The sequence below is a fragment of the Vipera ursinii genome (assembly GCF_947247035.1).
Source record: "Vipera ursinii genome assembly, chromosome: 3".
In the NCBI taxonomy this organism is placed as follows: Eukaryota; Metazoa; Chordata; class Lepidosauria; order Squamata; family Viperidae; genus Vipera; species Vipera ursinii.
Window position 1 is genome coordinate 41,725,194 of NC_139516.1, and position 25,752 is coordinate 41,750,945.

At 39.8% G+C, this 25,752-nt stretch overlaps 1 protein-coding gene across 1 annotated transcript in view; it reads left to right on the plus strand.

The window, feature by feature from the left end:
• Window positions 1–25,752, plus strand: part of PLXNA2 (plexin A2) — a gene marked incomplete at both ends in the record, with an annotated part of 410,248 nt that overhangs the window by 301,525 nt on the left and 82,971 nt on the right. Inside the window, one exon of the mRNA XM_083358076.1 lies at window positions 12,126–12,243. Within this exon, the coding sequence (XP_083214202.1) occupies window positions 12,126–12,243 (118 nt within the window). The remainder of the gene's footprint in view (window positions 1–12,125; window positions 12,244–25,752) is intronic.

A 25,752-nucleotide genomic window follows, 5' to 3' on the forward strand; every position in this document is an offset into this window, starting at 1 on the left:
GGGTCTGCACAGGGTCCCACCAGTAAGAGATTGCCGGCGGGTAACGCCCAGGGATAGGGCCTTCTCAGTGGGGGCACCTGCTCTCTGGAACCAGCTGCCAGTGGAGCTGAGGACTGCCCCCGACCTCCGTTCATTCCGCCGGGGCCTGAAGACCTGGCTCTTCGAGCTCTCTGGCCCAGGCTGAGGATTAATTTATTTTAATTGGGGTTTTAGTTGCACAGGGTTAAACTTAATCTTTTTTAAACTGGTTTTAACTTTTGTATTTTTGGTTTTTAATTCCCTGTAAACCGCCCTGAGTCCTCAGGGAAAGGGCAGTATATAAATGTAATAAAATAAATAAAAATAAAAAAATAAATAAATAAAACACTGTTTCTAACACAAAGATTTCATGCTATACAGTTTACCTTCTGCAACCTGGATTTGATGATGATGGGCTATGTTCAGAGTCAAGAGGGTCACATATCATTATTGGGATAGTATTTTGATTGTTTACTAATATGGATTGAGAGATATGTAGGCAATTTGACATCTTTGCAACACCTGCAATTCTTAGTAAACTTTGAGAAGAACTATCTTTCTCTTTAAAATTACTTAGAACACCTAAAGGAGATTCTGGGTGTGGAGAAAGCTATGTTTTTTCTTCAGAGTTAAGGAGACAATTCACACAACAGTTTGTCAGATTAGTCCTGCAATGACTGATCTAAAGTCTATACTGAGGCTTCAGGATATGTTGTGATTCCCATAACGTCAGTGCCCTGGGCAGCAGCCTGTTCTCAGCCTCTTCTTCTGCCCTTCAAATCCAAATCAATTAACTTTCAATACTTATTTAATTTTGCTGTTACTAACTAGAATAAAAAACAGATACTTGGTCATGTCCTCCAATCTGAAGAAAAGAAATGTGATGTAGGTATCAAGACACTGGAAACTCCATAGATAAGGCAGGTGCCTTGTTGGCCAAGAAACTGGCAAACCAGGCAATTGGTTTAATGGAACCATTTGTTCCTGCATGTTTTCAGCCTGCTAATCCATCACTTTATCATAGTCACAGTCAAAATAACTACAAGAACGTATTTTGTCACTTGGTCGAAGAATGCAATAAGATTTGTCTGGCATGATCTGTTTTTGACAAACCCATGTTGGCTTTTAGTGATAACTTTGTTCGCATCAAGGTGTTCACTGATTTGTTGTTTGATTATCTTTTCTAGAATCTTCCCAGGTAATGAGGTCAGGCTGATAGGTCTGTAGTTTCCTGGATCTAATTTTTTCCCTTTTTTGAATATGGGAACTACATCAGCTCTCTTCCAGTCCTCTGGTAGTTCCCCAGTGCTCCAGGATCTTTGAAAAATATAGTTCAGTGGTTCTGAGATCACGTCTGCCAGTTCCTTGAGAACCTTGGGGTGTAATCCATCTGGTCCTGGTGATTTGAACTTGTCTAGGCTGGACAGGTGCTCACTTACCATTTTCTTGCCTATCTTAACTTGCGTTTCTATTCTGTTTTTTATGGCACTGGTTTTGGTAGGTTGGACTGTTTTTTCCCTTTGTGTAAAGACAGATGCAAAAAATGAGTTAAATAGTTCTGCTTTCTCCCTGTTGCTTGTCACCTTCTTGCCACTTTCCCCCACTAATGGACCAATCATTTCCTTAACTTTTTTCTTGTTTCTTATATGTTGAAAGAAGCTTCTTTTGTTATTTTTGACTTTGGTCGCAAGCCTTAGTTCATTTTGAGCCTTAGCTTCCCTCACTTCATCTTTGCAGGCACGGGCTGTTTGCTGATATTCTGCCTTATTTATGTGCCCCTCTTTTCACTTCTTATACTTGTCCTTTTTATCTTTCAGTTTATCTTTCAGTATACTTTTCCAACAGCCCCATTGCTTTGTGTAGCAATGTGTGCCTGAAATTTCCCATGTCTTTGACCGTATATTAAAACTAATTTACTGTTCTAGTTTACTGCATTCTGCCTGATGTGTTCTCAGTGTGCATGAGCATTTTGAAATGGGGCCACTATTTTCCTGGCGGCATTCTACTTCTTTTTCTTGCTTCTAGACATCCTTAACAATCCTCAGCCTCTTTTCATAGTGCCAACATGACCCATAAGGCACATTGTTGGGTAGAGGAAGCATATGTTACTAATAGTTTATGCTTAATTAACCCTTGATTAATCAGTTCCCGAATGACTTCTGAAGGCAGCTTCCAGCCCAACGATTCAGATGGTTCTAAATGCCTGATATTTCCCTCTTTCTTATTCCACTGCACTGTACAGTGAGAACCCTGTACTTGTCAAGCCAGATTCTCAACTAATAAAAATTCAGTGGCATCCCAGTGATCAAGGTTAGGCCATCTCAGAGTGAACAAACTAGATTTTTAGCTCAAGGGTTAAATGACCCTTTAAAATGTTTATTTATTAAGCCTGGACTGACAGGCATTTTAATTAATTTATATTTAGAATTTTTAATTTATTTTTTAATTCTTTAATTTTAATTTATTGCACAGATGATTTCAATTTTATTTTTATCTTGATTTCTGTACTTATTATACTGTATGTTTGTTGTTAGCCGCCCTGAGTCCTTCGGGAGATAGGGCGGGATATAAATCCCATCAATAAATAAATACATAAATAAATTTTGTTTTCCACCAAAGTTTGGCCTCCTGTTTTGCTAAGCCACTTTCCTTCGGAGCAACCTTGCAGGTTTACATTCATTATCTTACCCACTCCAGTTGGAATGCATCCAGCCATGCTGCCAGATGCAGGCATCCATTTGTTAAGCATGCAAGGCAGTGACAGCAGTTTAATCCAAATAGGCCTCTCCAGGAGTCAATTCATTTATTTCCCTAAGAAAAATGTCAGCTAAAAATTAGAAAACAGGCATGTAACAAAGGACAGGAAAATAACCCCTTCCCCAGTGACACGTATCCCTGTATTTGCTGCTTATTTTGTTTTTGCAGATTTTCCATGGGGGGAGGAGAGGAAGGGGGAGTGAGTGTATTGAAAGGAGAATCGTGCTCACCCATGCAGGAAAGAAAAGAAAGACAACGTTGAGCCATTGACTAAAAGCATTAGCAGAAGCATAGTCGGGTTAGTCTCTGATGGCAAAAAGAAATGAAGGACTTGTGGAACTGTAAAGTCTATGTGTACATAGCAAAAGCAACTAAAATCCATTTTATTAGATGCATGAGGTAGAAGAAATGAGGAACATCACACAGAAAATGTACAGTTGATTGGGGCCAATTTCCGGAATTTGGGTGCCCTTTACAGCACCACTTTAGGACTGATCTTTTCCTAACTTTTGCAGTTGGGTTTCTGCAAAATAGAATTCCTGCTGAATCTGAACCAAAGGAAAAGATGTATCTAGTATAAACAAACTGGATACAGAACCTACATACAATTACTGTTATATATTTTTAGTGAGATTCTTTTGTCTTTTTTACAGAGACACACCTCCCTTGGTTTTATTTTTGAAATTCTATTTCCTTTCTTTTTGTGCCCTGCAAATATTGCTCTCAGTTTATCATCTGTATGCTGAGAGGAAATATCCTAACCATCCTGCCCTTCCAGAGGTGTGTTTCCTTTTTCAAAATGACTGTATGAGATGGTTCAACAGTTTTCTCTCCTTTCTTGCTGGTGGGCTCTGAAATTTGAGCCTGAAAAAAATTACACAAGGGTCCTTTCTGTGCTTCATATTTGAGCTGTTTTGTCTACATTTTCCTTTCCTGAGCATTAAGTAAATATCTCCTAGACGTGCCCATTTACACTTTTACAATAATGTTTCAGCAATTGTCTCTGTGTCAGCTACATAAAGAAAACAGAATAGCACAAAACCTATTGAAGTCCTGATCTAAGGACAGCAATAACATGGTTAAATACAGGTCAGGCATTTTCCAGGCAGGTGACAGTCATAGGATCCTAGGATGCAGTAAGCATCGTTTCTATGTCTGTCAGTGATGGTTATTGCAACAGAATAATTTTCTCTCCTGAATCTTTGCAGCAGCTTTTGTCATTGCTTGCAATATTTATTGTGTTCCTCTTCTTGTGCTTGCCTAGTTTTAGAGTATTCAGATTATGCAGGAAAGAAGGCAGAAGGTACAAAAACTAGCAGTAACAGGAAGCAGGAGATCATCGCAACATGCAGAGTGTAAGGAGGGAAGGGTTAGTAAGTAGTTGGGAGGGCATTCACAGTTAGCAGAATATAGGTAATCCTCAACCTATGACTAATGGAGCCTGTGGTTGTTAAACAAATACAGTCAATAAGTGAATGCCATGTTTGTTAAGCAAACCTATTGTTCATTATAGAGCATTTTTGCTGAAAACTGGAAGTAAACACTGATTCTCAGCAAAAACATAAATTGATTCACATGGCACAGTATGCTGCGGTCATAAATGTGGCCAGTTGTGACTGTCGGGGGGACACCACTCAGAACTTCAGAACTGGATCATAAGTACCTTTGGGGGAGGAACCTGTTGTAACTCCAAATGGTTTCTAAGCAACCAGTGATAACTTGAGGGCTACTTGTAGAACCTTCTGAGCTAAACAACCCTATGATCCTATGATTTTATATAACTTTACCTTCCTGTAACAATTATTTATTGTTTTTGTTATTGCAACATGTTCCAAAACTGTGAATGCAATTCAATTCTTTTTAGACTGTCTGGGGTGAGAGTGTGAGACTTTTGAAGCTCAAAGGACTAGGCTCTGCTTGAGTTCTGTTTCGAACACTCCTATTAGTCAGTTGCAGGAAGAACTGATGAGTTCATAGGGTTCTCTTGCCTGTTCACTATCTTCAAGTCCAGCAGAACAAAAGATAACTGAAGGTCAGTTTCAGATTAATTTGTGAGAAACTTTGGAATTAAAGTGGAGTCAAACAGTGCCACTGAAAGTACTCTCAGTAAATAGAGAAAAACTCTGTGTTTATATTTCTAAAGGCCAACAGAGATATTTCTTATGGTCAATGTTAAATCTCCTAAGAGCTATTTATAATGGTAGCCATCACAGAATGGTATGGCAGAGTTTTCTACAGAATAATTGTGTGTTCTGTAGTAGCTTACTGCTGCTCTGGCAACAACTCATAAGCAAAGAGGCCCCTGTTATAGTGGTTTATTCATGGTACTTTCTGAAATGCAATCCTACCAGTTTCACAGGGGAAAAAAGATTAAAGAAGTACTTCTAGAAAGTAAAAATGACAAATGTAGCTATGCTATATTCCATGTATAGGAATCTGCCTTTCCTTTTACATCACATTTATGACAAGGGGAAGGTCGAAGAGAGCACAGTAGCGCTTACTGCAGCCCCATTGTAGCTCTATTTCTTAAACTGCATTCATATACAAAGGGACAGAGATTTGATTGTGCTGCTACAATTGCTATACTTTTTTTTGACAAATATGACACCCTCTCAACCAGTGCTCCTGGGGCTTTTTCACTCAAGAGCATAATGGACAGTGGACTTCCCTTCTCTTTCCATCAGAGGACTGAGGGATTGACTCTGCACTGCTTCCATCTCTGTTTTCTTCTACGGAAACTTCTTTCTAGGCAGTCTGTCCCATCTTGTTTTCTTGGCAACTTCCAAAGGCACTAAGGCACTTTGTTGGATCATTCTTCCCTACAATGAAAGAGGAGAAAGGGATAATAATCTGTGGATTTGATTATTTTAGTAAACCTCTTAGTCACATCTGTGATCTTTGTTCCTGGGAGATTGCATCCATTTCTCTGAGAAGTGTATCATTTTCCCTACCAACACCACATGCACCAACATACACCATTTTTTTTCTTGAGGAAGCCTGGTCTATTTTCCTTCCTTACACTTGATATCCCTTTGGGGGAGGATATGAAATTGATTGCTCAGCTCCAGTGGGGCTGGATTGGGCTGGACCAGGGTAGTCTGTCTCTGAAAGATTTTTTTTCTGGTAGTTCTCAGAAGCTCAATTTAGCTCAACTGCTTTAATCTCAGGTCACCTATGTACTCCTATTAGAATCAACAGATTTAGGAGCAGCAAGCACCAGTAATAAAATCACTGACTCCAGATCTTCAAAATTGTAGTTGGAAAAGTTATTTTTAAATGTTTCTCCATGTACATGGCTAACCAAGCACAATTCCAACCTTTGAGAGAAAATCCTGGCCTTTTCCAGTCATCAGTAATGTCAATGTTCTCTTTATAAGGAGTATTAAATTTGATTTACCCACTTGCACTCTAAATTGGATGAGTCCTTTCTAATAATTCACATCAGTTTTAGTCTACTGTAACAGATTTCATGTGGTAACAATTCTATATTAAAGAAAATATCATTGCTAAATGCTAATAATTACAGGACAGCTAGAAATAAGGTCATGGGAGGAAGAAAACGTAGATTTGTTTTCAGTTGCCTTCTGCCTAAAAACATAAGTGAAGTGGGTGGAGGCCACATTTCTGTCAATGCTACCAAATATTCACATTTTAATACATGAGTTCATGGATTCTGACTTGAGGAAGCAGTGCATACATATGACAATTGTGGGAGATTCTGTTCCTAATTCATTTTAGGCAAATTACAAATTTGCTAACCATCTTGGTTGTCTCCTCTCAAAAAGCAGAAAAGCTAAACAGATTAGAAACACAAGTTAAGATAGGCAAGAAAATGGTAAGTGAGCACTTGTCCATCCTAGATGAGTTCAAATCACCGAGACCAGATGGATTACACCCCAAGGTTCTGAAGGAACTGGCAGATGTGATCTCAGGATCACTGAACTATATCTTTCAAAGATCCTGGAGCACTGGGGAACTACCAGAGGACTGGAAAAGAGCTGATGTAGTTCCCATCTTCAAAAAAGGGAAAAAATGGATCCAGGAAACTATACCTGGGAAGATTCTGAAAAAGATAATCAAGCAATGAATCACCAAACACCTAGATGCAAACAAAGTCATTACCATAAGCCAACATGGGTTTGTCAAAAACAGATCATGCCAGACAAATCTTATTACATTTTTTGACCAAGTGACAAAATTAGTGGACCAGAGGAATGCTGTAGATATAATTTACTTGGACTTCAATAAGGCATTTGATAAAGTAGACCACAAGCTACTACTTGATAAGATAGAAAAATATGGGTTAGATAGCATCATCACCAGATGGATTCATAGCTGACTGATCAGCCATACTCAGTGTGTGATCAATGGAACTATATCTACATGGAGGAAAGTGTGTAGTGGGGTGCCCCAGGGCTTTGTTCTGGGCCCAGTGCTCTTCAACATCTTCATCAATGATTTGGATGAAAGGATAGATGAGGAACTCATCAAATTTGCAGACGACACCAAGCTGGCAGGAAGATAGGCTTAAGATACAGGAGGATCTGGACAGACTCGAACATTGGGCACTATCTAACAAAATGAAATATGAGCCAGCAGTGTGCTGCAGCTGCCAAAAAAGCCAACACAGTGCTAGGCTGCATTAACAGAGGGATAGAATTAGTGGTACTAATACCACTTTACAATGCCTTGGTAAGGCCACACTTGGAATACTGCATCCAGTTTTGGTCACCACGATGTAAAAAAGTTGTTGAGACTCTAGAAAGAATGCAGAGAAGAGTAACAAAGATGATTAGGGGACTGGAGGCTAAAACATATAAGGAGTGGTTACTGGAATTGGGTATATCTAGTTTAATGAAGAGAAGGACTAGGGTGGCATGATAGCAGTGTTCCAATATCTCAGGGGTTGCCACAAAGAAGAGGGAGTCAAGCTATTCTCCAAAGCACCTGAAGGCAAGACAAGAAGCAATGGATGGAAACTAACCAAAGAGAGAAGCAACTGAGAACTTTCCTGACAGAACAATTAATCAATGGAACAACCTGCCTCCAGAAGCTGGAATGCTCCAACACTGGAAGTTTTTAAGAAGAGACCAGACAGCCATATATCTGAAATGGTATAGGGTTTTCTACCTGAGCAGGAGGTTGGACTAGATGACCTCCAAGGTCCCTTCCATCATCATCATCATCATCACCATCACCATCATCATCATCATTATTATTATTATTATTATTATTATTATTATTATTATTATTATTATTATTATTATTATTATTATTTGTTATTACTGCTTGGAGTGGTATGGGGATCCTGGTGCTTATAAAGTATCTTTTGATACTCATATAAAAGATTATATAGAAGAGAAAAGTAATATTATTACTGTAATAGCTTGAGGCTGTGCACTAATGCCATCATAAGTCAGACTAAGGATAGGCTACTTAGCCATTATACTTTACTTGCCATAGTGTTTCATTTTATTTTTAGAAGAAAGGGAGATTATTAAAATTATCCTCTCTTGATGATACCGTACTAGGAAACCCTGATTTTATAATCACAACTCTAATTAGTACTCTCAAGTTTTCAAAGATTCTTAACATCATTAGAACATTTACCCTGGGCAGATAATAGCAAGGATCAGCTGCTTTTTCAAGTTGAATCCAGATAAAAGGCCTCTTATAAGGATTCTGTGAGCAGGTTGGATTCTGAGACAGTATTGATTTACTGTACTTTGTCCTTGCTATCAGTCAATGGTAATTAGGTTAATATTGGTAAAGAGCCACTTAACAAAGTAATCAGACCCCTAGACTTTTCCAAAAGCACAATTTTCTAACAGGCTTACCTGTGGTTCTCGCCTGGCATGAATTAGTGCTTCTGTCTCAGATGAGATGTTCCATAGGAATTAATGTACCATCTTTAATTTTATACTAGTCAGTGGATGTTACTATTCAAAGATAGTAAAGGATTAAAAAAATATTGTTTTACAGAACTTTAAAAAGAGTAACCATTGCTGACAAGACTAGGAGTTGAAAGGAGTTACTGGCAAGGACCCAGGTTAGGTAAGATTGCTATATCATTGTGCCTTCAGAAAATGAAAGAGTTGTCATCCATAGTATGATAAACTGTTGAGGAAAGGAGCCTCAGATTAGAGAAAGCTCCTTCAAAAGTATACGCTAAAAGTACAAACAATTTCAATAAGGGGGGAAAAACTAAGAGAGGAAGCCCAGTGTGACTGTGCAAAAAGCTTAATGAGATCTGGTAACAAAAAGGAGACAAACACGAAATGGAAAGAGGAGAAAAGTAGTCTAGAATTGTAGAAATGGTGTTAGAAAGTCTAATCCTCAGAGTGAACCTGGTTTGGCAAAATGTGCTAATAGTAAGAAAGTCTTGTTTGTAATAAAAGTTTGGGAATGTTCAAAATAAAAAGGAAAAGAAAGGAGGGAACAAGGAAAATAAATAAATTTACCAGCAGCTACTTAATGAGTATCGCAAAATGTTAGTAGGCACCAAATAAAAAACACAACTACTCAAGAGAAAGAGAAAGTTTAAAATTAATGAAAAAACATGGCTAGGGAATACCTGTTCAGCCTGAATGAATTTAAATCTCAGGGGCAAATAAACTGAATCTAGGACACTAAAGAATTTCTAAGTATATGATTGTACCATTGAATATTATCATTTTAGCAGAATTCAAAACAAAAGCATTTTCCCATTGGGAGGATTCTTATAATTAATTCCAAAATCATATTTCAAAACTACCTTAGTCTATTTGTGATTTTCTAAAATCTAATTACCCTTTTACTGTTAATTGAAAATATTTTTTTAACTTTAAACTTGTATTTAATTTTGTTTTCTCTAAGGATTGAAATTATCAGGCCAGGCCTAGAAAGAAATAGATCAAGCCAATCAAACTTCAGAATCTTGGCAGACTAAACCTTTAATACTAACCTATATATCCTGAGAAATTCTAGGGAGTGGGTATCCTAAATCTTCTTTCTCCAATTCAGCTCCTGGTTGTATTGCTTCCTGTCTCAATCCCCTCCTTGGAATGTGCTCTCTCTCCTTCCTGGGAAACTACCATTTCATATCACACACACCACCACCCAATCTGTAGGCTCCATCCCTCACAGAAACTCACCCAGTGTTATAAAACTTGTCAATCCAAAGGTTTCTAATAGTTGAAAACCTGTTGACAAGAAATTCACTAAATTGATTGAAAAAGACGTATGTGAAGCCATTGTTCTTTTGAAGGTACCAACCATGGGTTGAGCAAAAAGATAGTTATTCCTTCATCTCCCAGAGCCCTAAACTTGCTAAAGATTACTGTCTTGCAGTCTTCTCAAAAGAACTTATTTTATGGAAACCTTGTGGTTCATCTCCAGTGCTCGCCCAGATAGAAATTGCAAAGGTCTATTCAACAGCTTTTTATTTTGCAGTGATTGTCAACTCTGCTTTTAGCAGAGCTGTTCTCAGTTCACAATTTCTTCCCTGGAAGTCTTCTTCTTTGTCTATCTTTGACACAATGCCTCTTATTATGCCTTGTTTTCCAAAGGTAAAATAGAACAGATTTCTTCAGGATAATGTTGTAAGCACACAAAACTGAGTATAAACTTTGTATAAACTTTAAATGAATAATATAATACTGAATAAGACTTATGATCACAATTGGGACCAGGTTTTCTGCTGCTAAGCAAGGCAGATATTAAGTGAGTCATGGTTGTTTTTACAATCATTCTTGCCATGAATGTTAAGTGAATCATTGCAATTGTTAAGTGATTCATGCATCATTAAGAGAATCTGGCTACCCCCATCAATTTTGCTTGTTAGAAGCAGACCAGTAAGGTTCTGCATGGCAGTAAGGACCCCAGAATGTTAAAACCATCATACTTACATGCCATTTGCCAAGCTAGTTGCCACCCAATTTTTTATCAAGTGATCATGGGGATGCTGCGATGGTTACAAGTGTGAAGACCAATTTTAAATCATTTTTTTCAGTCGTTGTAACTTCAAATAGTTGCTAAATGACTAGTTTAAATTAAGGGCTATCTATAGTAGAAAGCAATAAATATAAAAATTAATTCTAAGATGAATAGTTGAATTGTCTTGTATAGAATCCAAAAGTACTGTATGCATTTTATTTTTTGTCTATTCTTTGGATTGATATAGGAGAACTTTCCATTCAAAATGAAATTGGGTGCTTTAGAAGAGAAATTAAGATTATACGACTAAAATGCAATTACTCTATTACAGATGATCGTACAGATTTTGTTTGGCATTTTGTCCAATAAGAGCTGAGGTGAATAATTGTACCATGAAAAATGGTTACAATCTGTTAAATCAAACAGGTTTATATTATCACTTCCTACATACGTATTTAAAATATACAATATTTAGAATGCCCTCTGGGCTGGGATTCCTCTTTTTTTTGTTCCTTGAGTCTGAAAGCATAAGTCTCCTGTTGACATACAGCACATTGAATTAACCATCATCAGAAAGAGAAAAACGTAATAGCAAAGAAACCCATAAGAAACAGAAACACATATTCACTTTCCATGTTTCTCTTCAATTTGTACAATTATGGTGATGTCTGTTGCTTCAAGCTTATTGGGCAATATAAAACTACAATCCAGCCACACAACATGTCCAATTGAACATATTTAAGACCTACCTTCATACATGTAAATTTTGGAGGAACCTATAATCATATTATTTATTTATCTGCCATTCAAGCATAGATGCTAATGCTGATGGCCACAGTCCCGTTTTTTCCCCATGTATTGATTGAGCATGCAAAGAGAAGCTGAGAAGAGGGCCATTCATTTATGTTCACACCACAGTTAATTGGTTTGAATGCTCATGTATTACCTTTTCTTTCTCTACAAATATGTCATATTTACTGTTTATCTCAAAATATTATTGCCTTATGTCAATTTAACTCATTCTCTCATCACCATTAAAGCATTTTAACGTGGACAAATGTGACAAGTCTATCATATCTTATTAGAGTTTGTGTGCCTGTTGCTGATTAAACTGCGACCTACAATGAGAGCTGTTCCCATTATTGATCTCATCCATTACTTCAGGGTCTTCACACTTTCTTTTCAATAGTATAATGTGTTTGCCATTTGTGCTTTGCTTAGCACTCAACTTTACAGCTTGCAATAATTATATCTAATTCTGACTTTCTCTTCTGTTAAATTATTGCACAGCAAAAAAAAGAAAAGAAAGAAATCTCTAAAATTAGCTCATTCATCAGATGAGAGCATCAGCCATACTATTATGGATGAACAATGTGCATATATATAATAGCATTTTTTTCTTATTATAGAACTCACTATGGATTTTACATTTTCAGAATTGTATGTGAAATGGGGCAAGCTGAGCCTGACATTAGCTCCGGTCCTGCACTCCTTTGTATTGGAGAATGCAAATCAGAATTTGTGGCCAAGTCTGCACAACATTACACATTTGTGGTAAGTACCCTACAAGCCATTCTTCTTACTTGATTGATAAACATAGTGTTGTGTATGTAAATAGTTGCTAACAAGGGAATTAGCAGATTGCATTATAGCAGGGTTTTGAGCGGGAGATTCAGGTGCAATCATTGGATGCAATAAACTAGAAGCGGGAAAATAGACTCCGTTGATTGGTTACAGTTCAAACACTACCCCTATAAAAGGTTGCAACATTTGACAGTTGACAGTTGACTTTTGTGTATTCAATAAACTCGTTCATTGTTAAACTACTCTGAGTCCTCGTCTATCAGAACCAAACAATTGGCGACGAGGATGGGATAGACAGAAGACCAGAGAATTGGCGGAATTGTCGCGCAAAAGCGGCAAATTCAGGAACGAGTCACAGTCAACCGAGCGGCCGCGGCAGAATAAGAAAAATTCTCCGAATGGCGCAAATTGGGTCACTGAAGGAATTCGACCCAAACTTCCCCGAGGATTGGGAAGAATACATCGGACAAGTCGAAGGGTTCCTGTTAGTGAACGGAATCACAGACAACCGTAAAAAGGCGGTAGCATTATTGACGATTTGCGGCACACCGGTCTATCGAATCGCTGTCGGACTGTGTCAACCGCAACCGGTCTCAAGCGTGCCTTATGCCGACCTCCTAGCCAAACTAAAGGTCCACTTTACACCTAGGAGATCCGAACTCTTCTGGTGGCGCATCTTTGAGAAGAGGAACCAGAGACCGGGAGAATCCATACAAAAATTTGTCGCTGCCGTCAGGGAAGCCGCAGTACGATGTAAATACGGCAATTTAGAAATAAGAATTCGGGACCGAGTAGTACTGGGCTTGCGTGACGAGCAGCTACAAAACAGAATAATCGCCAAACCCACTGGCGATCTGCAGGAAGTGATCGATGAACTTTTAACGTACGAATCCACCGGGTATCGCGACCCCCCCGCAGCAGCATGGCAGCGGTGTCCGAGATCAACCAAGAGGGCTATGTGGACTGCGGGGAGGCGGACCAGCAGTGGGTAGAAGATATTGCTGAAGTCTCTAGGCGATTCGGGAAATTGACGCCAAGACCACCCAGAAGTGAAGGGCCTGAACCTAACCGCCGTCAACAACCCGCAACTCCGCAAAGACAAGCGACGGGGGCACAACGACCATGGAGGGACACCGCAACCAGACCGCGCGACATCAACAACCAGAACCGGTGTGGCAGCTGTGGAGGCAACCATCCCCGCGCCTCTTGCCAATTCCGTACCGCAAAGTGCAGGGCGTGCGGAAAGACCGGCCACATCCAGGCCATCTGTAGGAGCCGTGCTCGCGACAACCGCCTTCACGAAGTCGATGTGTGGCCCGAGGGTAAGGTAACCCCTTATTTCAGTGGCAAGGAGACCCCTAAACCCTGGGTTAAAATTCCAAATCTAGGGAAGGTGGCGCGTGTCAACCGCAGGAGAAATGGGAAAGGTTGCAATTTTCCAGAAGGAAAATTAAAAAATCATAGTCCATCTGCAAGGGGTTCCTTGCAGAATGGAAATACTGTAGACTCAGGGGCTTCAGTGTCAATAATTTCCAGTGAAACCCTTGAGAGGATTGAACAAATAAGTGGAAGAAAAATTCCACTTAGTTCAACAAACATTCAATTAACTGACTTCCAAAAAAGCCCCATAAAAATAAAAGGAAAGATTAGCCTTAGCGTTAAATTTAAGGGATTTAAGGGGGTCTTAGAATTAATAGTTACTGAGGGACATAGGACTAGTCTAATTGGCCTTAACTGGTTCCCTGCCCTGGGCATTTGGATCGGGGGAATAAATTCAGTAATTAAAAATAAGACCCTCGAATCAGTCTGCAATGAATTTGCAGATGTATTCGATGGATCTCTGGGTAAATACAAAGGGCCCCCAATTAAATTTAACCTAGACCCCTCAGTAAAACCAATCAGGCTTAAGGCCCGAAGGGTACCTTTCGCCTTGAAGGAAAAAATCGAGGCCGAGCTCGACAGGCTTGTAGGCCAAGGTGTATTAGAACCTGTTGAGGGTGGTTTGTGGGAAACGCCGATTGTCACACCCCTCAAACCCAATGGGGATGTGAGAATCTGCGCTGACTACAAGGCCACCCTGAACATTGGAATGAAAAAACACGCTTACCCGGTCCCGACGGTGAAGCAGGTCCTCGCCACGATCCAGGACGGCGCCATGTTCGCCAAGCTAGACTTGGCGCATGCGTACTTACAATTGACTGTTTCTGAAGAGGCTGCAGAAGCACAGACAATTGTTACCCACAAGGGGGCGTTCCGAGTCCACAGACTGCAATTTGGTATTGCAGCAGCTCCAGGCATCTTTCAAGAAGTGATGGAGAGGACCTTAAAGGGCATACCTGGAGTATGCCCTTACTTTGATGATGTCTTGATAGCTGGAAAAAATGAGGAAATGTTAGTAGAGCGGCTGGAACAGGTATTGGGCAGATTTAGGAGGGCTGGATTGAAACTAAAAAGGAAAAATGTAGCATCGGGGTTAAGTCCACTGATTTTTTGGGGTTCAGGATTGACAAAAATGGAATCCACCCTACCCCTGACAAAATTAAAGCAATTAAATGGGCCCCTGAACCAAGGAACAAGGCTGAACTACAGGCCTTCCTTGGCTTGGTAAACTTCTACCATACGTTTGTGCCACACAAGGCTGCCATCGCAGAACCCTTCCACAGACTCTTAGATAAGAAGACTCCTTGGCAGTGGCTGAACAAACATAGAGTTAGTTTCCAAACTTTAAAGGACATTCTTTCCAGCCAATCAACAGTAACCCACTTTATAGAAAATAAACCAATTTACCTAGCGTGCGATGCTTCGCCCTATGGTGTAGGGGCTGTGATCAGCCACTTAGACAACCAAGGAATACAAAGACCAGTTGCATATTATTCCCGGACACTAACCAAGGCAGAGCGGAATTATGCTCAGATAGACAGGGAGGCATTAGCAATTGTGGCAGGAATAAAAAAGTTCCATGACTACCTTTATGGTAGGAACTTTACCATACTGACTGACCACAAACCCCTGTTGCGACTGTTTACCATGGATAAACAGACTCCCCAAATCATGTCGCCCAGAATGCTGAGGTGGTCCATTTTCCTCTCAGCATACTCATTTTCCCTCCAATACAGACCGGGCAAGGACATGGGACATACTGACGCCTTAGCAGACTGCCCTTAAACATCACGGAGGAAGACCCTGCCCCTGTGGGACAAATAATGTCCCTACAGGACATTCCTGATTGGCCTCTAACTGCTAAAGACATAGCTGTGGCAACAAATAATGACCACACTTTAAAGAGAATAATGGCCTGGGTCCTGAGTGGGTGGCCAAACGCCAACCCGGATGCAAAATACATTCCCTATTTTAGAAGAAAAGATGAACTGTCAGTTCATTGGGGATGCTTACTGTGGGGAAATCGTGTGGTTATTCCTGGAATCCACAGATCAGCTATTTTATTAGAATTACATGAAGGACACCCAGGAATAGTACGGATGAAGGCGTTGGCTAGGAGTCACTTGTGGTGGCCAGGACTGGACAACGACATTGAGGAATGTGTTGCCAATTGCCATTTGTGCCAACGTTCTAGGCCAGAACAACAACACATCCGTACGCATAAGTGGGAGTTAGCTAGAAATCCTTGGTCCAGGATTCATATTGACTTTGCTGGACCTTTCCAAGGGTTAACATTTCTGGTAGTGGTTGACAGCTTCTCTAGATGGCTAGAGGTAGTACCAGTCAGTTCAGTAACTTCAGGAAGAACAATACAGGTATTAAGGGGCCTCTTTGCCACTCATGGGTTACCGGATGTAATCGTGTCTGATAATGGGCCACAATTCACATCTATTGAATTTCAGGATTTCCTCAAGGCCAACTCGATTAAACACAAGACATCAGCACCCTTCCACCCATCCACCAACGGCTTGGCTGAACGAAATGTGAGGACCACGAAAGACGCCTTAAAAAGAATCATTCGGGGCGACTGGCATCAAAGACTGGCCGAATTCTTGCTGGCCCAACATACGACCCCATGTTCTGCTACAGGCAAAAGTCCAGCTGAAATGAGGTGGGGAAGGAGACTAACCACCAAATTGGACAGATTACACCCGGACAGACTTCTACCAAGTGCTGAATTGGACATTCCAAATAGAACATTTAAAGTGGGGGATTTAATCTGGGCCAGGAACTATGCCCAAGGGGACAAATGGATTCCAGGGGTGGTTACTGAAATATTAGGTCCCCTGTCGTACACTATTGAGGGGGAAGGAAATAGGATCAGCAAAAGACACATAGATCAGCTGAGGAAGAGATCTAGTGGATGCTTGCCAGTAGATGGGGACCAAAGTATATTTGGGGGAAACAATACATCCAGGTTCAGTGATAACAACATGCCAGAGAGTGAGGTAGAGGAAAGGCAAAATAACTCATCTCCTGGTACCCAACAACAACAATTTAGTCAAATTGACTGGGAGGTACCCCTGCGAAGTAGGCCAGTGACCGCTGATCTTCAAACACAAACTAATACACAAAACAGCAACAGGGAAACATCAGAGTCTGGTAACCTAGAGCCCAGGTCCAACAGAGACAATCAGCCAAGCAGTCAATCAGAAAGAGGGGTCCCTAGCAGCCAGAGTAATAGATACCCTTCTAGAATACATAGGCCACCAAAATATTTAAAGGATTTTGTACAGAAATAACAACAACTGGGGGGTAAGGGGTGTTGTGTATGTAAATAGTTGCTAACAAGGGAATTAGCAGATTGCATTATAGCAGGGTTTTGAGCGGGAGATTCAGGTGCAATCATTGGATGCAATAAACTAGAAGCGGGAAAATAGACTCCGTTGATTGGTTACAGTTCAAACACTACCCCTATAAAAGGTTGCAACATTTGACAGTTGACAGTTGACTTTTGTGTATTCAATAAACTCGTTCATTGTTAAACTACTCTGAGTCCTCGTCTATCAGAACCAAACACATAGACCAAGTACTGTAAGCAGTACCCAAACTAGCCCTTTCTTGTTCACCAAATAAAAAAGGAGTGGCAAGGTCTTGTTGTTGTTAGCTGCGAAGTCATGTCCGACCCATCGCGACCCTAGGGACAACGTTCCTCCAGGCCTTCCTGTCCTCTACCATCTTCTAGAGTCCATTTAAGCTCACGCCTACTGCTTCAGTGATTCCATCCAGCCACCTCATTCTCTGTCTTCCCTTTCTTCTATTGCCCTCAATCTTTCCCAGTCCTTCCTTCTCATTAGGTGGCCAAAGTATTTGAGTTTTAGCTTCAGGATCTGGCCTTCTAAAGAGCAGTCAGGGTTGATATCCTCTAGGACTAGGTCTAGAGTAGTTAAAATGCTGTTTATTAATATGTTCAAATGGTAGCAAATCTTTACAGTCTGTCCAATATGGCATTTTATATGCCCGATATCATAATATGGTTTACCACTTTAAGTCAGTTACCTTCCATTCTTTTTCAGTAATCATAATGAAAATTTATCCAAGGATGAATAACTGCAGTTGCCTCACCTCAAAGCCAGGGCCATAGGAAGAAAAGTAAAATATAAATCAAATTCATTAATTGTAATGAATAAAATAAGAAAATAAAATAAATTGCCCAGATCTTATGAGTTCCTCCCCTCTCCCCTTTTTGACATCAAGTTATTGTGCAAGAATGAAGCTATTCTATTCAAATAATAATAATTGGAACCAATGGTATGTGAGGGCCCCCCACTTTCCAATTCTGAGTTAAAGCTTAATTATTTGACAGTGGCTACCTTAGTTTGTCTTTTAATTCTGCTTGCACTAGCTGATCTAATTCATGGACCACAGTCCTATACTGATATACAACTCTTACATTGTTTGACTAGATCTTTCTTTTTTTAATTTCTTGGCTCATAAAATCGTGACACATTCTTACCTGGGAGAAAGTGTTTTTTAGCACTAAATGCTTTAGGTAATTTCTTTGACTGTGGCTTTAACTGTGATTAATTTTTAGATCTTCTGTGATATACTAGACAGTGCAACATTTTTGAGTTCATCTGTGTTATCCTTCCTTTTCAAACTAATAATGTGAACCTTTATTACTATGGAACTTAATTAGCTGGAATTAATCTATGGAACTGCCACCTTCCATTATATTATGTATATATTAGAACACTATGGAATAATTTTATTTGACTGTTAAAAACAAACTCTTTGCCCCTGTCTCCTTCCCCCACCCACTGTCCTGTTTTCTTTTTTTATCATCCATCTTTCCTTAATGCGAAAGTATTTTTTCCCATTTAAATAGCAAATTGATTCTAATTCAATACAGCTTCCATTAGTGTGTTTAATCTAGAGTTTCTTTTTGTGGTTTTCCATTCCTGAAGCAATCATTGTGCTTTTCTATTATTTAATTATGAACCTTTTTATTCATGTTCATGAAAGTCACACCTGGGGCTTTTCTTCATTTCCATTTTGGCCTGAACAAGGCTATTTGGCCTCAGTGATTTCGTGCTAACTACTTGTTAGCAATGGCTAACTATCCACAATTTCTAAAGGAAGCAATAGATAAACTGAATTGCACCTCTTGTTTCATTACTTTGTACTAGAATGGAAACTTATTGTGGTATTGGTAAATATTGCTAAACAGTAATACTGGGCGAGAGGGAGTCCCCCTTTTAGGGTTACTAAACATTTATCTGTTTGTCTCTGTACCTGCTTTGGTATTTATAACCATTCATCTATCAAACTGTTCTGTTTCATTTCAAAAGTATACAAAGCAATATTATATTGGTGATTTACACTGTACTTAAAAAAGAAGTATCAAAAATCTATTAATGATTGTAATTGTGGACTAGGGAGAATATTTTGGTAAGTATTTCTTTTGGAAAGTAAAGGAACACTTGCTTGACCCTCATTGTGCCACTGGAGGCAGATGTGTATGTGTCTGTGTCAACTGGAATTGACACAGGACATTGACCATTGAGCAAGTGAGGGAATTTTAGCTAAGCTAAATGAGTTAAAGACTCCTAAACCACATGAATTATACATAAGGTATTGGAGGAATCAGCAGAGGTAATTGCAGAATTGCACTTTTGTAATATCTGAAAAGTCCTGAAGAGTAGGCAAGGTCTCAGAAGACATGGGGTTTCTTCCTCCCCATTTAAAAAAAGATGAAACAGGACCCAAGAAATTGGAGGCTTGTGAGTCTGATACTGGCACTGGACAAGGTCCTTAAGCATATTACCAAACAGCTTGTCTATGAGCACTTAGCTAGGAATTAATTAAGAGGATCCAACTGGATGTATGCCAAACCATGCCAAGCTAATGTGATATATTTTATGATAGAATTTCTAACTTGGTTGATTTGGAAAATGCCATGAATCTAGCATATCTTGATTTCAGCAAAGCTTTTGACAAAGTCTCTTATATCATCTTTGTTAACAAAATGGTGAAATATGGATTTGAGAACTGAAATATCAGGTAGATCCACAGTTCAAGGGCTGTACTCAAAGTGCAGTTATAAATGGCATTGATATTATCTGGAGAGACATGCTGAATGGGGTGCAAGAGGGCTCTGACCTGGCCCAGTGCTGTTCAACGTTTTTATGAATGAGGGGGTTGGATGAATGCTTACCAAATTTGCAGAAGATACAAAGCTAGGAGGATTGATTAATATTTGGAAGGGAGAATTTAAAAAAAGTCTTGGGCTAGAACAATGGCTGGAAACAAATGGAACAAAATTTAACAGGGAGAAATATAAAGCCATGTACACATGAACGAAATCTGCCACAAGAGCAAAACATATGAGAAGGTCCTTGTTGTTGTTGTTGATAGTTGCAAAGTCATGTCCGACCCATCGCGACCCTATGGACAATGTTCCTCCAGGCCTTCCTGTCCTCTACCATCTTCTGGAGTCCATTTAAGCTCACGCCTACTGCTTCAGTGACTCCATCCAGCCACCTCATTCTCTGTCGTCCCCTTCTTCTATTGCCCTCAATCTTTCTCAGCATTAGGCTCTTCTCCAGTGAGTCCTTCCTTCTCATCAGGTGGCCAAAGTATTTGAGTTTTAGCTTCAGGATCTGGCCTTCTAAAGAGCAGTCAGGGTTGATCTCCTCTAGGACTGACCGGTAGAAGACCAATGACATCTTACAGTGTATTTAAAAGAGCAACAAGAGCAAAGAGCAGACTATGGGAGATGATTCCTACTCCACTTTAGTCAGGCTTCACTTAGATCTAGAATTCAGTTCTGCACAGCCAGTTTGAAAAAGACATTGATGAACTGGAAGAAGTCTAGAGAAGAGTTACCAAGATGGTGAGAGAACTGGAACTAAGTCCTACAAAGAATGATTAAAAGATGTAGGAATGTTTAGCTTGCAAAAGAAAAGATTGAGGTGGAACATGATAGCTGCCTTTACATATCTGAAAGGCAGTCACATTGTAAAAGATTTGGACATTCTCCCTTGCTCCAGAGGGTAAAATAAAACGAATGGTACAAACTTCAAGGATGTAGAGATAGATTAGGATATTAGGAGGAATTTAACTTAAATAAGTTTGTTCAGAAAGGAAAACAGTTACCACATGGAGGGTTTTCTTCCCCTTTACTGGAGTTTTTCAAACAGAAAAGTGGATAGTCATCTAGGGGGGATGCTGTACTGAATCGTGCATTGCACAGCGGGTTGAACTTAAATGACCTCTTAAGGTACCTTTCAACTCTATATTCTCTAAGCATAACATCTCTATATTACTTGATAAATAAATGCTTTGGACCATTACTGATGGGTTTGAGCAAACACTCTATTTTAAGCAAGAGGGTTAACTTGATATATTTATATATTTATCAATGATACTATTACTACATTTTCCTGTGTAGTGAAAATTGGCCTAATATAGAAGAAAGCATAAAAGAGGCAAACAGTAATGAATGGGCAAAATGAATCTGGGTTAGCAGATAAAAGGATTTGCTTGCAAGCAAAACTTTCTTGAAAATATATATATTAAAATTCAATCCATTTAGTGTTATATTAAATAATGGCAATGGTGGCAAAGGTCAGAGACAATTGCTTTCTAGAAAAGGAATAAAGTCTTCCTGTGGGCTTTTAGATGGAGTCACCAGAAGACTGGAGGTATGAGATACTGCACAGGTAGACTGTAATTTTTAGTTTGACAAGCAACATCAGAGCTGCCTAGATGCCAATTTTTTTATATCACGGGATATTCTGTTTCTATGCTCACTGACAAATGATTTCTAACTGATTTTTAAATCTGTTTCCAAACATTCATTCATTCGATCAATCAATCAGTCAGTCAATCAATCAATCAATGTATACCTTGGCTGGTGGGTACTCAGTGCTTTTTCATTTTTTAAAAAAACAGTGTGCGGAAAACAATGGCTTTAGGCTACATTAAGTGATAACCAGTGCCTGAATGAAAAATTGAAGCACCATACAGCAATATGTTAAGCATACATGAAAGGTAATCATATTTTCCATTGCTGTCTTTTTAAAAGCTGCTTGTTTGTTTTAACCTCTTCTTTGTTACAACCACAAATTTTATTACTGCTGGTACTGCTGAAAAACGTCTGCATCTGAGAAGTTTCCTGGATTTCACCTTAGCATTGCCCCTATTACGGAAGGGCAGACTGATTTCATTGGAACATTTTGCAGCTGCTAGACCCTTTTTCAGGCATTGTAACAAGTGGTGAAAGGGGTCATGGAAAGGGGTCCTGGAAAAGAATCCTGGGAGAGTAGCATGGATATTGCCACATCTCTCCCTTTCCAGATACAAGGCCAACACCTGCAAAAAAAGACCTTTCTCTTTCCTGAAAGCCTGTCCTTACAACTGAACTAAACACATACAAAATTAAGGGCCCCCCCTCCGCAAAATAATAAATTTTGATGCAATAAAACTCCAGGCTGAGTCCAGCACAGGCTTGCTGCTTTGGAAAGAGTTTCTGAGGGTGTGGCATTCAGAGACCAGTCATGGCAGGGTGTCCCAAATATGTCTGTCTGCCTACACAGACTTTATTGTATTTATGCAGTTTTATCAAGCAGGAATTTACGCACAACAAAAGCATTGTTTATTGGTGTACTCCCCAGTCAATCTTAGAGAACATCTGAAACATCCAAGCGAGGGCAGAGTCTCTCTTAATCTAGCTGGTTCTTTTCAGTCCTTGGCAAGGCTAATTGGAATGAGCTCATAGACATGCAGATAATAAGATACTGGGCAGGCAGTATTCTGCACACAGTCCCTTCATATCCTTGACCTCCATCTCCACATGAGGGAGGCACCTTATGTGGCCTTGCAATTGACCTGCTCTGAATCAGATCTAACTAGAGACAGATTAGACACAACCTCAGAGTCACCTGTGCACAAAGGAGCACTCACTTTAAATGCTTTCAAAATATTGATTGCAATTATCATTGACAAGTGAATTTATATTATGATCTGTAAGTTTCTACGTAACATGCTGTTATACTTTATAGTTTCTATACTTTAATTAAGAAATATGTAAACACTTTAACATGTCACTGTTAAATCCATTTGAAAATTACTTGCAAACTCATATTGTGGAGCATAAATTTGTATTTGATTTCAGAAAAGCTAAAGAAAACATTTTTTCTACATTGCATGTTTCAAATTAGAGAGTGTGTGGCTTGTAACTAAAGCTCCTGGTGCTAAAATGCTCAATGAGAGTTTTCATATCATTGTGGTAGACAGTCATTCATTCATCTTATATATTCTATTATTTTATCACAAGCAATTTTGGCTGTCATTTTCACATTTATTCTGTTAATAAAAACTCTGGGATAACATTAGTCAGTGCTTGGTCTGTTTCCATATTTGGCAGGTGACTCACAAACATAAGTTAGGTGAAAGACAATAAACCTTGGAAAAATAATGTCTATAGACCTCTCTCTTTCTTCCCTTGGTAAACAAACATACAAATGGCAGCATTCTAAATGCAGACTTTCTAAGTCTTTTAAATAACCATTTAAAATCAATTACAACCCATTGCATTTTTTTCAGAAAACTCAACCGCTTACTTAGCAAGAACCAAATAATATTAAGAACCAAAGACTATGATGTCAATCATAGAATATTTAATTAAGGAATATTTCAAATTTCTTTGAAATACAACCTTTGCACTATATGTAGCATTAAGTGCTATGTTATATTGATGGTATTTTACTTTCATTTTCAGTTTTTAAAGCATTTTTCTCTGGAAATGATCATCATCATTTCAGTGCAACTATGATAAAAAACATGACTCAAAAGAACCATTCTGTAATCTAAGCAAGAATTGCTAAGATGAGTTCAGTCATCTGCTTAGATTACAGAAATATTATTAAAGCATCATTATGGAGAATAAAACTCAGAGTTCAATACAAGAAGTCTCATAACTGTAGAAATCTCTCTGTGATCATTCCATATATAGTGTTTTTTTCCTAATGACTTCTAAATTCTTTGATGTTGAGATATCTTTTTTAAAAAATAGGCTTATTCAAAGACAGTGCACTGATTTCTTTGATCACTAAATGAGACATGGCAGCTTGTATGAAACCTTCTAAAAATGCAATGATCTGAGTACAATAAAGAAAACAGTTATATGCATTGCATATTTACATCACCGAAATGGTGGCATCTAGGGAATGCAGCTGGAGTGTTGCTAGAGAATAGAAAAGTGCCACAATATAACTGAAAACTCTAGTTGCTTATACAAATTAAAAACAAATATATACAAAAAATCCTACAACCTCTATAATAGTAAGCAGGATGGATGGATGGATGGATGGATGGATGGATGGATGGATGGATGGATGGATGACTAGATAGATAGATATGTGCCCTCAAACCATGACTGATATTTAGCAGCCACATAGATAGATTACAGTCCTAAAATCTGAGAAAGTTGTGGCTGTTTCAGTGCTATCAGCTGCTTCTGGATGCTCCTATGGTCATGTAATCTTCAATTTCAGTGTTTTGTGATAGTTTCCCAGTTTCACAATCTCTTATTCCCTCCCCCATCCAGCAACAGCCACTTACCTTCCCTGCTGGAAAAACGAAACAAAGGGAAAAGGCATGGAAGAAAGGGAGGGAGGGAGGGAAGGAAGGAGAAACAGGGAGGAAGGAATCCATGCATACCTTTCCTGGCCTATGCTATGCTTCCACGTGCTCCCCCAACTTGTGCCATGTGCAACACACCTTCCCTAACCCATTTAGCAGCTCTTGTAACATCCCTATGCATATAAAAATAATAATAAATAATAATGATACCATGGATCCTCCCTGATCCATACTACCCACCCCCCGCTTGCTTTCCTTGACCTGTGCATCACGTTTTCCATGTCCCCATTCACCGTCCTCAATCAACACCCTCCTGCATGTCTTCCACAACCCATGTGGCACCTCTTAGGAATTCCTGCACATTCTTCCTGATCTGCATGGCATCTCTTAGACATTTCCAAGCACCTTAGGCACTCTTCCCAACCCATGCCACTACCCTCTTCTCACCATCCCTGACTGGCACACCACCTCTCAAACACACCAGTGACCCCCCATGCATTCCTGTTGACCCATGATGCCTTTTACATGCCTCTCACATGCCATACACAACCCACATGGCACCCCTTACCCCCTATGACAGGGGTGTCAAACTCAATTTCATTGAGGGCCGCATCAGCATTGCGGTTGCCCTCAGGGGGCCGGGTGGGTATGGTCTGGGTGGGCGTGGCCTACTGGGTGGGCGTGGCTAGAGTCCGTATGGCCTACTGGCTGGGCATGGCCAGCTCTACATCGTTCACATCAAGGGTGCCTATGGGGGCCTGGGCAGCAGTGGGACAGATCTGAGGGTCTCTGGCAGAAGGAGGGTCTCTGGGCCAGGGCCAAGGTAGTGGGGGCTGTTCCCTCACTGTTTCCAGGATGGCTTCACGGGCCGCATGAAACCACTTCACGGGCTGGATCTGGCCCCCGGGCCTTGTGTTTGACATGTCTGCCCTATGACCCCAACACTCACTTATTGACCCATATCACCCCCTATGCATCCTCCCTGACCACATAATATTTCTGTCATACACCTACCATTCTTCCCAATCCACACAATACTTCTCATGCACCCGCACATACCATTCCTGATCTACTCAGCCCTTCACTCTCTTCCACAGCTTTCAGCAGACACTTAATTACCTGCTCTCCCTAAACTTGCAATTTTGTGCAGGCTTCCCCACTGATTTTCTCCTGAAAGCTTCTCACAAGTAAAGTAAATGAGAGGGAGGGAGGGAGGGAGGGAGGGAGGAAGGAAGGAAGGAAGGAAGGAAGGAAGGAAGGAAGGAAGGAAGGAAGGAAGGAAGGTTGGTTTCCAATGCTCCCTGCCTGCTGCAAGGAAATTTAATGGAAAAGACAGGAGGAAGTTGGAAGTCACTCCCTCCCTCACTGCTTTTTTGCTCAGCCATGGCCATTTTATTTCTCTTAGGTAAGGAAATATCTCTGAAATTGTGACCCAATGATGCATGGGTTGTC